Source organism: Leptopilina boulardi, unplaced genomic scaffold (genome assembly GCF_019393585.1).
Source record: "Leptopilina boulardi isolate dan_hultmark-lab unplaced genomic scaffold, ZJU_Lbou_2.1 LbouV2_211, whole genome shotgun sequence".
In the NCBI taxonomy this organism is placed as follows: domain Eukaryota; kingdom Metazoa; phylum Arthropoda; class Insecta; order Hymenoptera; family Figitidae; genus Leptopilina; species Leptopilina boulardi.
This window is the reverse complement of record NW_026137765.1, coordinates 572,624-584,890: the sequence shown is the minus strand read 5'-3', so window position 1 is coordinate 584,890 and position 12,267 is coordinate 572,624. Positions and strand designations below refer to the sequence as shown.

Here is a 12,267-nt window from a genome sequence, read left to right as displayed (position 1 = left end):
TCATTGATTAAAGATTATCAGTTAAAAAATAAATTTTCCTTTTCATGAATAAAAGAATTGAATAATTTTTCTTTTATATAAAATATTTTCCTTTTTTTAATTCTATTAAGGAAAAAGAGAAATTTTTTATTATAAAAAATATTTTTGTCTCAGAGCTAAATATTTAATTTTTTCAAATAAATATATTTTTTTTTTAATTTTTCTATAAACTATTTTATTTCTATTGGAATTTGTATTTTTCCTATATAAAATAATTTGTTTATTAAATTAATTTTAATTAATTCTTTCAAGTATATTAAAAATCCAATCGTGATTATATATATAAAAAAATTCTAAAAATAAATTTTCGTTTTGTTATGTTTCATAATGTATATGAAGAAACAGACTTGAATATGATGCAAAAGGTATAAATTTCTCTCAAGTTTAAATTAATCAACTGGAACGTTTATTTTTGTATAATGGATTAGATTAGGAGTGCTTTTGAAGGAGGTTGAAGAATTTGAATTTGAAAACTATATACACGTGTGTTCTATTCTATAACAAGACTGGCTCTACGCCAATGGGCAAATATATCCTTCTACCTTTAAACATATAACTAAACGAGAATAGTGAGGTCTAGGCCTAGGCTTCTTGTTTGAAATTACCCTTTTCTCTCTACAAAAGAGGAGCTTATACAGGAAGTATTATATACCTTTCCTTTGTGAATATAATCTTACAATATATTATATAAACTATTTCACTTTCGTTTTTAATATTATAATATTATATTTTTAATATTATTTATAATATTATTTTTTTAATAATATTAAAAATATTATTAAAATATTATAATATATAATTTAAAGTATTATTATTTAAATTTTATATTTTTAATATTATACAATATTTCGAATTTTTTATTCTACTAAAAAAAAAAAAAAAAATTCTCGTGACTAATCAATTATTAAACGAGCAACGCGAATAATCCGACAAAATTTCTGTTTTACGTTTAACAAGGAAATTGTAATAATAGGTCTCCGAATTCTTAGTCATTATTTATATAGCCCTGACTTTTTCAAGGTAATCCCTCGCAACTGATTCTAGGTTCGTTAAATCGTTTTATCTTTATGATGTTTTTTTATATATATATATATAAATTATTGAAAAATTAGTCCGAAATTTATTAGGTCTTTTTTTATTTTTATTTAATAAATTCAAAAATAAATTTTCTAGGGATAATTTTTTTCTCGCAGATATTAAAAATGATGGAAAGGTTTATATATATATAATGTAAACAAAAAGAAAAAAAGGTCGTGTAATATATATCCGAATAAATTTTATCCTTATATATATATATACTACTAATGTATTTATCACACGTATAAAAGTGTCAGAGTTTCCGGAGTTGATCCTTCTCCACTTTTCACTGGCATGTTCGGTTTGAAAGAGTTAAACGCTACAAATCTGAAACACTCCTTACTTTAAACCTTCATTTAAACTGAAAGCACAATTTTCTCAACTTTTTTTTGTTTTTATTTACATTATACTATCCAAACCCATTTTTTTCAGAACATTAATTTTTCTCTATCAAATTTTATATACATTTATTTTATATTATTATTATTTTATATTATTATTATTACTTTTACCGAACGTAAAAAAATGAAATTTAAAAAGAAAAATAATTTTCTTATAAATATTTAGAACCTCGACTAACCTGTTATTATAAATAACTCGTATATATTTTACTCAACTAAACTTGAATAAAATAAATAAGTAAAAAAAAAAACATGAGCCCTTCATTTTAACTGAGAGAAATTAGAGCAGTCAAGTATGTTTGAAAGTAATATATATGATAGTATCTTGTTATCTAAAATCTTTCTGACCTTTGTTCTATCTAGAGCAATTATGGTTTTATAAAACGAAAACCACTTAGGCTTAGGAATGCCATTTTTCACGCAACTCCCTTGTCTGACGTTCAATCTCAATTAACTAGTCAATAAATTTTTCACCTGCATTCGTGTTTTAACTATATATATGTAGGTACTAACTTCAATTTGCCAAATTGTCACAAATTTATCGCAATAAAATAATTATTCGAATTGATAATGATTAATTTTCATTATATATTATATAAATCGTAGAATTTTATTTTAATCAATTTAATAAATAATTTTAATTATTATTTTTATTATTATTATTATTATTATTATAAATTATATTTAATCATTAATAATAAATTATTAATAATTTTCTATTGAAACAAAGAGCCAAAAGATATTCTTTAAATTATTTATATAAATTTTTTTGTTTCTGTGATAACATTTGCATTTTGTCAATATATGAAACGATATAAAGAAATCAAGCCAATTTAGAGGAATTTTTGCGACAAAAATTGTCGTTAACTTTTTTTTTTTTTTTGTCATATTTGAACACACAGACAAAAGCCAAATGACATTTCAATAGCAAACAATGGAAAAAAATTATATGGAAAATAAAGAAAGAAATTCGCAAAAGAAAAAATATATATGGAACAAAAAAAAATGGTGTCAAATATGCATATATGCAATTGGAGGATATGAAATATTCAAATTTTCTTTGAGGTTGCTCTCAAGGATTTAAATGTTTCTAAGCCTCTTTGCGACAAAGTGATTCTGCTTTAAATATCTATGTTACAAGATTTGAATTTTTCTGAAACATCTTCTGGAAGATGCAAAGAAAAAAAAAGAAAATGATTTAAAAAAAAAAATCCTCGCAGAAATTGTAAAATAAAAATCTCAAATAATTAATTAAAATTATTTCTTTTTTATTTATCTATATCTAAAATAAATCTTGAATGAAAGAAATTCTTTTTCAACAACAAATAAAAGAATGATATATATACAAAAGGAATTCTAAAGGGCAACTTGTTTTTCGTCTTCTCTCTAAAAATACTTTATACATAGAAGGCAAGTTTGCATATCATTATAAGTTACAATCTTAAAAATTTCTTTCAAGACACTTTTTTTTTTCTTTTTCAGCTCGCAAAGTTGCAACTACAAAAACAACAACAATTTTTTTTCTTTATAATGTCGATCAAAGACTACACTGAAAAAAAAATTTATTTGATTCAAATATACTCGATTACTTGAGTAATATCAAATAAATAATTATTTGAACCAAATAATTTTTATTTGAATTAAATAAATTGTATTTGAACCAATAATTTCTGTATTTAAAACAAATACCATTTAATTGACTCAAATAATAGTTATTTGATACAAATAAATATTTATTTGATAATATTCAAGTAATCGAGTATTTGAATGAAATAAATTTTTTTTTTCAGTGTAATATTATATAATAAAAATATAATAAACAAATAAATAATAAAACAATACTAAAAATATAATAATAATGATAAATAATAATAATAATAAAAATAATAGTAAATATAGTAAATAATAAATAAAAAAATCAGCCTTTTAAAAAAATAATTAAAAAAAAATTTCTGATATAAATTAGTCCTTATAACAATAGAAAGTAAAAGGGGAGATAAAAAGTTTTTGAGAATATGAAAGATAGGAGCAAGGTGTGTGAAAATGACGTCTACGGAAGGTACACTATCAGTGTATCGAGTCGTTATGAAAAGTAGGTCATGCATATTGGATACTAGAGTTTAGAATTTAATATGCGGCTACCGGTTACTGTCTATATAATTTTCTTCGGAAAAACCGATAAAAATATCGAATGCAAGTAATTTTAGTCCCATTACATCTTTTTTTAATCATTCCACTAAACCCCATTTTTGCAAATAAAAATCAGATTTTACAAAAAAAATTAAAAAAGAATTCTTATTTTTATTAATTAATTAATTTTTTTTTTATTCCAAAACAAAAGAATTTAATATATCGAAAAAATAAATAAATAAATAAATTTCGAATCAAATTCTGATGATTTAGACAAATTATTTTGAAAAATAATTATTATTTATTAGAAATATTTTTTCATATACGTTTTGATATATAAATCAAAAAATTTATAATCAATCTTAAATGGCGTGATTATTTGACCAAATAAATTCTCATTATTTTAAATTGTTATATAAAACTTGATATTCATGTATATATAAATTGTGTCTATCAATTAAGGCAGTTAATTATTCTCGATGATGAATAAGCCGAGTTTTAACAAGGCAATTTATTATATATATAATCGATTATTATTTGTGCTACTACCAATTCTGAAACTCTTCTATAGGAATATATATATACATATGTATATATATAGGTATGCGTGATATGCATACATTCCATTATTACAGGAAAGTATTATGGAAAAGAGTAAAAGACTGATTACTGATAACAAAAACTCAATTCCCCCTTTTATTATCACGATTATTTCTCATATATATATACACACACACACATTGAAATATCAATTTTCTCGAATCGAAAATCCTTTTATGTCAAAACTTTCATCAGCAATAACAATTAAATGTTTATAATTAATTTTAAACATTAAATTAATATTTAATTACTTTTCGACGGATTAATATTCCCTTCAGTACATGAATTTCCAATCATTTTAAATAAATTAATTTTTATCTGAATTTATCAAGAAAATTTTATTACAAACAAAAAGGAATTTTAGTTAAAAATTAAAAAATTAATTATAGAAGAATAAAATTAAAATTTTTTAAATAAAAGAAATTAAAAATTAAAAAATATATTTACTACATTCAAAAAATAAATAAAAGACATAATTTATAGGAGTGTTTCTAATTTGGTTAATTCCAGTCAGATATAATTAAATTCGAACAAACTTTTTAAAAATAACTTTTATTTAAATGAACTTTTCGAAATGACCTTTTATATTTAGAAATTAAATAAAACATTATTACATCTCAATGACGAAAAAAACGTATAAATCTATTTCTGAAATCTGTGTCTAAATATATGTGAAAATGTAAATATATATATATATATAGAGAGAGAGAGAGAGATAGAGAAAGAGACCTATTTCATCCGCGTAAAACATGTATAAAAGTTTGAAGTGAGTTTCAGTGCTTTAATTGCACCGCTTAAGCACCTATTTCAGGTTTTCTTTGAGAACTCATTGACGGACAAAAGAGCTAGACGAATATTGTACATATATACGTCTCAGTTTTCAACCATGTTGGAAAATTTAAAAATGTTCTTTATATCTAAAAGTCGAGCAAAAAAAAAAAAAAAGGAAAACGTTTGAAAATCTACTATCAGAAAAAAACATTTTTTGATTTGATCTTAAAATATAACCTTTTATGAAGCAATTCTATGATAACATCTGAATATTCCTTGGAAATTTAATTTACATATTTTACAAAGATTGAATTTACTTTTTATGAATAGTTTCTTAGATTAAAAAGATTATATTTTAGAAAATCAATAAAAATACTAAAGAAAATATTGGAATTGGAGAAAAAAGAAATTTAAAAAAATTTTAAAAATTGCTACCAAAAAATGTTCCAGTAATTGTACAAATGGAAATTCATGTGAAAGATTAATTTAAGTGTGTAAATTTAATTTCGGAAAAAATTTTCGTATCGTTTTTTTAATAATAAATTTTATATGGACCTAATTTTTTTTCTACTTAGATAATATTTAGAAGAAAGGTCAGGTATCAATTATACTCCCATAATTCAGTGACTTATACACAGGTGTTGGAGAGTGCAGAGAAGCCTAACATTAATTTTCCTGAAACTTTCTCACTAAACAGAAGGGGCGAAAGAGAGAGAGAGAGACAGAGAGAGAGCTTAAGAGAATATGGTTCAATTTTAAGTTTATAATCTCCAGTTGATTGCCATAAGGAAACGCCTTTAGGATCTATCTCAACTCGAAATTTAATTATAAAACATAATTTTTTTAAAATTATTTTCTCTTTTGTTTAATTCCAATATCAATAGTTTGAATGAAAATTGAAAACAATTTCCAAAGTCAATATTTATCAATTATAAATATTCGAATCAATATTGTATAACAATTATATACCAACATGTCTCCTTTAATAGAAAAACTATTTTTCTACAATAGCCTAGAAAAAAATATTTTCACTGGAAAAGAAACAAAAAAAATTTTTTTTTTACATACGCCCTTGCAATAAGTAAATAAATTAATTATCAATAAAAATAATTATCTACCTGTTTAAATCCGCGATACATAACACGGATTTCTTGTCTGGAAAATTTTGTTTGCCTCAGGAGCTCTTCGAGGGCAACAGGCCTTGTATTTTGGTGTCGTGGTCGTGGATTTTCAAACTCGAAAAGTGCGTCTTCTGGTCCCGGCGAATCCGGAGGTGTCGCCATGTTTTTATACTTTCTGCTTCAATAACTTGTTGAGAGGCAAAAAAAAAAAAAAAGAAAGGAAAGCTCCCGTTTTCGAAAAACAAGTCCTTTAAATCAGAGTATTTTACCGAAAAATCGTTAACATTTTTTCTTCTTTTTTCTCATGGAGAAATCACTTTCAATAAACTTTGTAATCTTATATTTTTCAAAATGTCATCGGTGGCAGTCATGTTTTCTATAATTACTTTCATGATTGTTTACGATATATTATTAACGTCATCACTTACTCACGGTCACGTTTATTTTATTTAATGTGCCAAAAGAGGCGTGATTTGAAAAAAATTTAATAAACACTTTCACTGTCAGCATCACAAAATCTTCAATTTCTTTTATAAATCACATTTTTCAATTAAAAACAGGAAATTATTTTTATCATATATGTGTAACAAAGTCAAGGGAAAAAAGTGTTTCTTTCCTGGGTAGATTCCAAGAATTGTGTTATGTGTATTATATTCTTTATAGAGGTTAAGAAACACAATTATATTTTTTATTTAGAAATTTTTGCGTTCCTGGAATAGTAGAACGAGATAGAGAGCAGGAGATGCCGGATCGAAGATGATGGGGCTGTATTTCATCTGCGATTGAAAAATAACTCTTTCCTTCGATCAGAATGGCGATTTAGTTATGATATTGTGTTGTAAGAAAAAAGCATCATTTTTTTCATTTTCTTGGATATTGTGCCACATGAAACAATTAAATTATGCAACAAAGAAGAACACGTTTTAAGTCACAAATCCCTCTCTTCTGTGAATAATAACAAACACTTAAACAGAAAATCAACATCCACAACACTTGCGGGAGCACCGCCGCAAACTAACTGTCGTCTGCTACCGATGACAGTTTGTGGAAGAAAACTCTCCGTAAAGTCCAATTTTATCTCTCCAGTGACATCTGTGACAAAATGTTCCAAGTTTTACACTCACCCCGCGATTAAGGGATGAAACATCCCTTTCGTAAACGGAAAAAATAACCCCCACACGCAGATATCGACTGAAAGTGTATTGATTTTTCAAATATACTTTTGAACTGTATTATCGGTAAGCAACATTGCCTACTTTATCAACAATGTAAAGGAGGTTAGGTTACATTTTCCGCTTCCGGCTCCAGACAACGTTTTTCTTATACATTTTGTTTATCTATTAAACACAAATAAAAATGTCATTATTACCAAAAATAAGAACAATTATCAATAATGTAATATGTTCATCAAATATTCCCCTTGGCATACGAGGTAATTTTCTTTAAGGTTATGTTTAACTCAATGTTTATGTGAAATTAAAATTTGTGTCATTAATAAACAATTAAAATTAAATAAATTTTTTTTCATCTTCAGGAACTATTTACGGATCGGTTCGTGGTTTCTCCAAAGACAATGAAATTGATATTACAAATCCACAAACAGAAGACTTTGTAAGTATATTTTAAAATGTATTTTTATTCTAATAAATATTAAATTTCTCGTATAAAACAACAATGATATGATAATTACAAAAAATCGATGAAACTTGATTATAAACAAAATTAATTAATTCGTATAGAATTATTATTGATAGGAAAAAAAAATCACATTATAATACCATTTCGTTGTTATAATCGTCATAATCTTCTGATATCTGAAAAAAATTAAATTTTTGATAAAAATACAATTTAATTAAATGTAAAATAATAAAAATAAATTTCTTTCAGCCTATTGAACTCGACAAAAATCCATATGAAAAACCAAAAATACAATGCATTTTATGTAAACATAACATAAATCCAGATTATAAAAATGTTCGACTATTGTCACAATTTCAAAGTAGTTACACTGGGAGAATTTATGGACGTCATATAACTGGTTTATGTGCAAGAAAACAAAAATTGGTAGAAAGTGAAATTACAAAAGCTCAAAATGCTGGTAAGTGTTTTCTTAAATTATTTGATTCAAATCCATTTATTTTAAATAAAAAACAAAGAAATTGTTTCCAATTATAGATATTTATAATAATAAATTATTATTTTTAAATAATATTTCTATTATTAATCATTATTATTATATTTTATGGAATTATTTCTTTCTTTTTTTTAGGTCTAATGCCATATATGACAAAAATAATAGATTTCGTTAACGATCCACAATTATTCAATCCTGATCATCCCTCTAGACCTCATTCTTATTAAACAAAAATTTTTGTTAGAAGTAATTAGGTTTACTGTAAAGAATAAAAAATTTGATATTACAAAATTAATATTATTTATTACAGCCAATTTAACTAAAAAAATATATATTACCTTTATAATTCGTTTTACTCAAATAATATGAATATACTTAGCTAATTATTTTTTTTTCATTCTCACAGAATATTTTAAATTATATTGTTTTATAATAATTTTATATGAATTATAACTTTCTTATAAACTAAATCGTAGGATAAATGAAATCATTTATTTCCTCGGAATAATGAACTATGTGATTTGGAATCGATAATAATTTTAAAACATCACTTGCACTAAAATAACGTCCATTTTTTTCAGTTAAACTTTCACGTAAAGTTTCTAAAGCATCCGCAAACGCCTCTCTCCATTTCCCTATCGATACCGCTATTTCCTCAAGATTATGCTGCAAAATACAGCAAAATAATAACTAACTAACTACCACCAATATTATTCTCACATTTAAAAAAAGATTAATTAATTTAATTATTATTGAGAGACTTTCTAATTAATTTTAATTTTGTCCGTAACAAAATATATTAAAATAAAATGGATAATAAGGATACACATACCTTTCTTTCAAGTGGGATTTTTGCTCTCAACTCGACCATTTCACGTTTCTTGTCATTTACCCTTTGAATCAATAGTAAAAAATCTTGTTTATATACATTTATTATATTTTGATTCAATCGTTGAAGTTTTACGACCGGTTGATACTCTGAATTGTCAATTGCTTGCTGAATTCTAAAAACATAAATTAAAAACAGAATTCAAAATTGAAATAAATAAAATATACTCAAAAAATAATTAATTAAATATTTGTAAACTTACGTGGGTGAGACTGGAGTTTTCTTTAATTCTAAATTTTCAGTTTGTTCATCTTCATTGATTATTGAATCAATTTTCTCTTTACTATTTTGATTTTCATTTTTTACATTTGTGATAAATTCTATTGATTCTTTAGACGCTTCTTTTTCTGATTTGATATGTAATTTATTTTCTGACGTCTGTATAGATGTATCATCATACAAAAGTTTTAAAGCATTGTTTCGCGAACGTTTCAAAAGTAAATTATTATCTATTCGTTTTAAAGGTGATGAATAATCACCACAATTTGTGAGAGTTTCAGTTTCTGAATTTTTTGATGGAGATGTTAATAATAAAGGTTTCATTGGAGAATTAAATCCTCGAGAATTCATCGGAGAATTGAAACCTAATGATCTTATTCTTGGATTTTGATTTAATTTCAAAGGCGTGCTTTGTTTATTTTGATCGCCTTTAATAAGAGGCGATCGAAATGGTTTATTGACACCTTTGCCATGTTTCAAGGGAGTATTGAAGAAACTCATCTGAAATTATGTAAGAAGTTGATAATTTTCTTCTATTAAAAACAAGTAGTGCCACTCATATAATGCTTATTTAAAAAAAATTATGAGCAATAATTTCTAATAGTTTCATTAAATGCGTTTGTTTTATTAAACGTTTCTACAAAAAGTGAGGTTATGTGCAAAAACAAATTTTTGTTAATCATTTAATTTTCAAATACCTGTAAAGATGTTTATGCTGAAACAATTGTGAAACACTATTTATTTTTCGATTTATACGACAAAATGTGAAGTAACACAAATAAACAACGTGAAATTAAATAGAAAAATAAAAACACTTGTGCGCGTGGTAAGAAAACAATATAAACAACACAAGAGTAAACAAGAGGATTTTAATACTACTTCTAAATTCCGCTGTCAGAGTGCGCTGTATGTAAAGTTCCAAAATTTGAAATTAAATATTTTATTCATTAAATAATAATAAATAAACTCCACTTAAAAGTTTAATAATAAGAACCACTGTTGCAGTTAAATAAAATCTACAGTACAAACTCGTGAAACTAATTAAAAAATAGAAATTCCTTATACTTTAGACAAAAAACTGAAGAATAGTTTTTAATCACAAAAGTTCTTATTGAAATTACACACCAACGGAAAAATAGAAGTTTTCTTTACTTTGAAGTGCTTAAAACTGTTCAATAAATTTGTTTTCTCAAAAAAGTAAGTTATTTATAAATAATAAAAGATAAAAGTGTAAAAACAAAGGTTCTACCGAGATTTGAACTCGGATCGCTGGATTCAAAGTCCAGAGTGCTAACCATTACACCATAGAACCGTTGTGAAGTTTTTTCAAAAAATGTCGGCCCAACTTAATTAAATTAAAAAAATGTAAAATTAAAAAAAAATTAATGCTTATAATAATAATTTTAAAAAATATATTTGTTTACGAAAAGTTGAAATCATATTTGGACTTAAACTGAAATCCATAACTTTATAAATGCTACATTTCTCACTTCGTGTACAAGTATTTTTTTAAAATAATTATATTGTAAGTAATTATTTTTTTGTTTATATTAATTTTTTGCTTTTAATTTATTTAAGTTGGGACGACATTTTTTGAAAAAACTTCATAACGGTTCTATGGTGTAATGGTTAGCACTCTGGACTTTGAATCCAGCGATCTGAGTTCAAATCTCGGTAGAACCTTTCTTTTTTTTTATTTTTTCACTTTTTTCATTATTTTAATTTAATAATTAATTATTTAATTAGTTGAATCAATTTATAGTGAGAACAACATTTTACTGTAACAATACTATTTTTTATTATTCTTTTACTTCATTATTTTTTAAATAAAAAAATATTTAATTATTTTAAATATTTTAATTTTTACCGCGTTGCATGTAGCGCATTCTGAAGGCCGAAATTAGAATTAAAAAATCTATAAGGTATATCTGTACTTCTTTTGTTTTTATTATATTAATTAAGTTGGGCGGAGATTTTTTCACAAAACTTCACAACGGTTCTATGGTGTAATGGTTAGCACTCTGGACTTTGAATCCAGCGATCTGAGTTCAAATCTCGGTAGAACCTTTGTTTTTTTCGTTTTTTTTCTATTAATATTTTAATTTAAAGTTAAAATAAAAATTATAAGCATTTTTAACTGAAGCAATTTACATTTTTTTAGTCCCGTTTTTTTTAAATTAGTTTGATCACTTTGTATTGCTTTTTTTATTTTACTGAGACATTGGTTTTTATTAGTAATCTTTCAACTAGAGTTTATTTATTATTTTTAAAAAAGTAATCATTTTTATATGTTAAATTTCACCGCGTTACATTAAGCGCATTCTAACGGTGGAATATGAAAGTAAAAAAATTACGCGCGTTTATTTGTTAAATATTTGTAATATTGTAAATATTTCGCATAATCAATATTTGTAGTTTTATTATTGTGTGATTGTTACATGTTTATAAAAATATAGAAAAATAGATTACTTTGAATCTACTTTATATTTTTAATTAAATTAAGCGGGAAAAACATGTTTTAAAAAATAGGAAACTAAGAAAAAAAATATCAAGGCCCCGCCGAGATTTGAACTCGGATCGCTGGATTCAAAGTCCAGAGTGCTAACCATTACACCACGCGGCCAGTTGTACGAAATAATTTTAAACGATATCTTAAAGTGGGGATAATTTTAAAAAAGCATTATTAATTAATATTAATATTTTAATGTTTAAACAAATAGACTCTGACTTACCTTAATATCTTAAATTTACAAAATTAATTGTCAGGCTTGAAAATTTTGTTATACTATCATCGCTTGCTTGGTTACGAAACTTCCTGCGATCGTGGAAATGCCGTCAACCACTGTGATCGTTAAATTATTTAATATTCAAATTTTTCACACTTAA

At 24.4% G+C, this 12,267-nt stretch overlaps 3 protein-coding genes and 4 non-coding genes across 10 annotated transcripts in view; 3 read left to right on the top strand and 4 right to left on the bottom strand.

Annotated features, from left to right (window-relative positions):
* The window catches only part of LOC127278811 (Kv channel-interacting protein 1), a 39,817-nt gene that overhangs the window by 20,892 nt on the left and 6,658 nt on the right, over nt 1-12,267 (bottom strand). The window contains exon 1 of one of the 3 annotated variants that reach the window (XM_051300709.1): nt 6,137-6,303. The exons of the other annotated variants lie outside the window; for them this stretch is intronic. Coding sequence (XP_051156666.1) covers nt 6,137-6,301 — 165 coding nt within the window. The 5' untranslated portion in view covers nt 6,302-6,303. Of the gene's footprint in view, nt 1-6,136; nt 6,304-12,267 lie in introns of those variants that run through there. 3 annotated transcript variants of the gene reach the window in all.
* LOC127278812 (28S ribosomal protein S18c, mitochondrial) lies at nt 7,423-8,568 on the top strand. The gene is made up of 4 exons (XM_051300712.1): nt 7,423-7,571; nt 7,674-7,750; nt 8,027-8,237; nt 8,409-8,568. Exons 1-4 carry the CDS (start codon nt 7,496-7,498, stop codon nt 8,498-8,500), a joined length of 456 nt encoding a protein of 151 aa, XP_051156669.1. The 5' UTR covers nt 7,423-7,495; the 3' UTR covers nt 8,501-8,568.
* On the bottom strand, nt 7,756-10,251 carry LOC127278808 (uncharacterized). Of its 2 annotated transcripts, none has more exons than XM_051300705.1 (4): nt 10,080-10,251; nt 9,365-9,882; nt 9,106-9,277; nt 7,756-7,953 (listed from the first exon to the last, which is right to left on the bottom strand). In XM_051300705.1, the coding sequence occupies exons 2-4, from the start codon at nt 9,880-9,882 to the stop codon at nt 7,909-7,911; spliced, it is 735 nt and encodes a 244-aa protein (XP_051156662.1). In that variant the 5' UTR covers nt 10,080-10,251; the 3' UTR covers nt 7,756-7,908. The 2 variants fall into 2 exon arrangements, with proteins under 2 accessions (XP_051156662.1, XP_051156661.1); XM_051300704.1 differs by lacking the exon at nt 7,756-7,953 and adding an exon at nt 8,724-8,939 and having other exon boundaries at nt 10,080-10,241.
* Nucleotides 10,622-10,693, bottom strand: Trnaq-uug (transfer RNA glutamine (anticodon UUG)). Its single transcript has one exon. It is a non-coding gene; the product is annotated as a tRNA-Gln (tRNA).
* Nucleotides 10,993-11,064, top strand: Trnaq-uug (transfer RNA glutamine (anticodon UUG)). Its single transcript has one exon. It is a non-coding gene; the product is annotated as a tRNA-Gln (tRNA).
* Trnaq-uug (transfer RNA glutamine (anticodon UUG)) lies at nt 11,377-11,448 on the top strand. Its single transcript has one exon. It is a non-coding gene; the product is annotated as a tRNA-Gln (tRNA).
* Trnaq-uug (transfer RNA glutamine (anticodon UUG)) lies at nt 11,933-12,004 on the bottom strand. Its single transcript has one exon. It is a non-coding gene; the product is annotated as a tRNA-Gln (tRNA).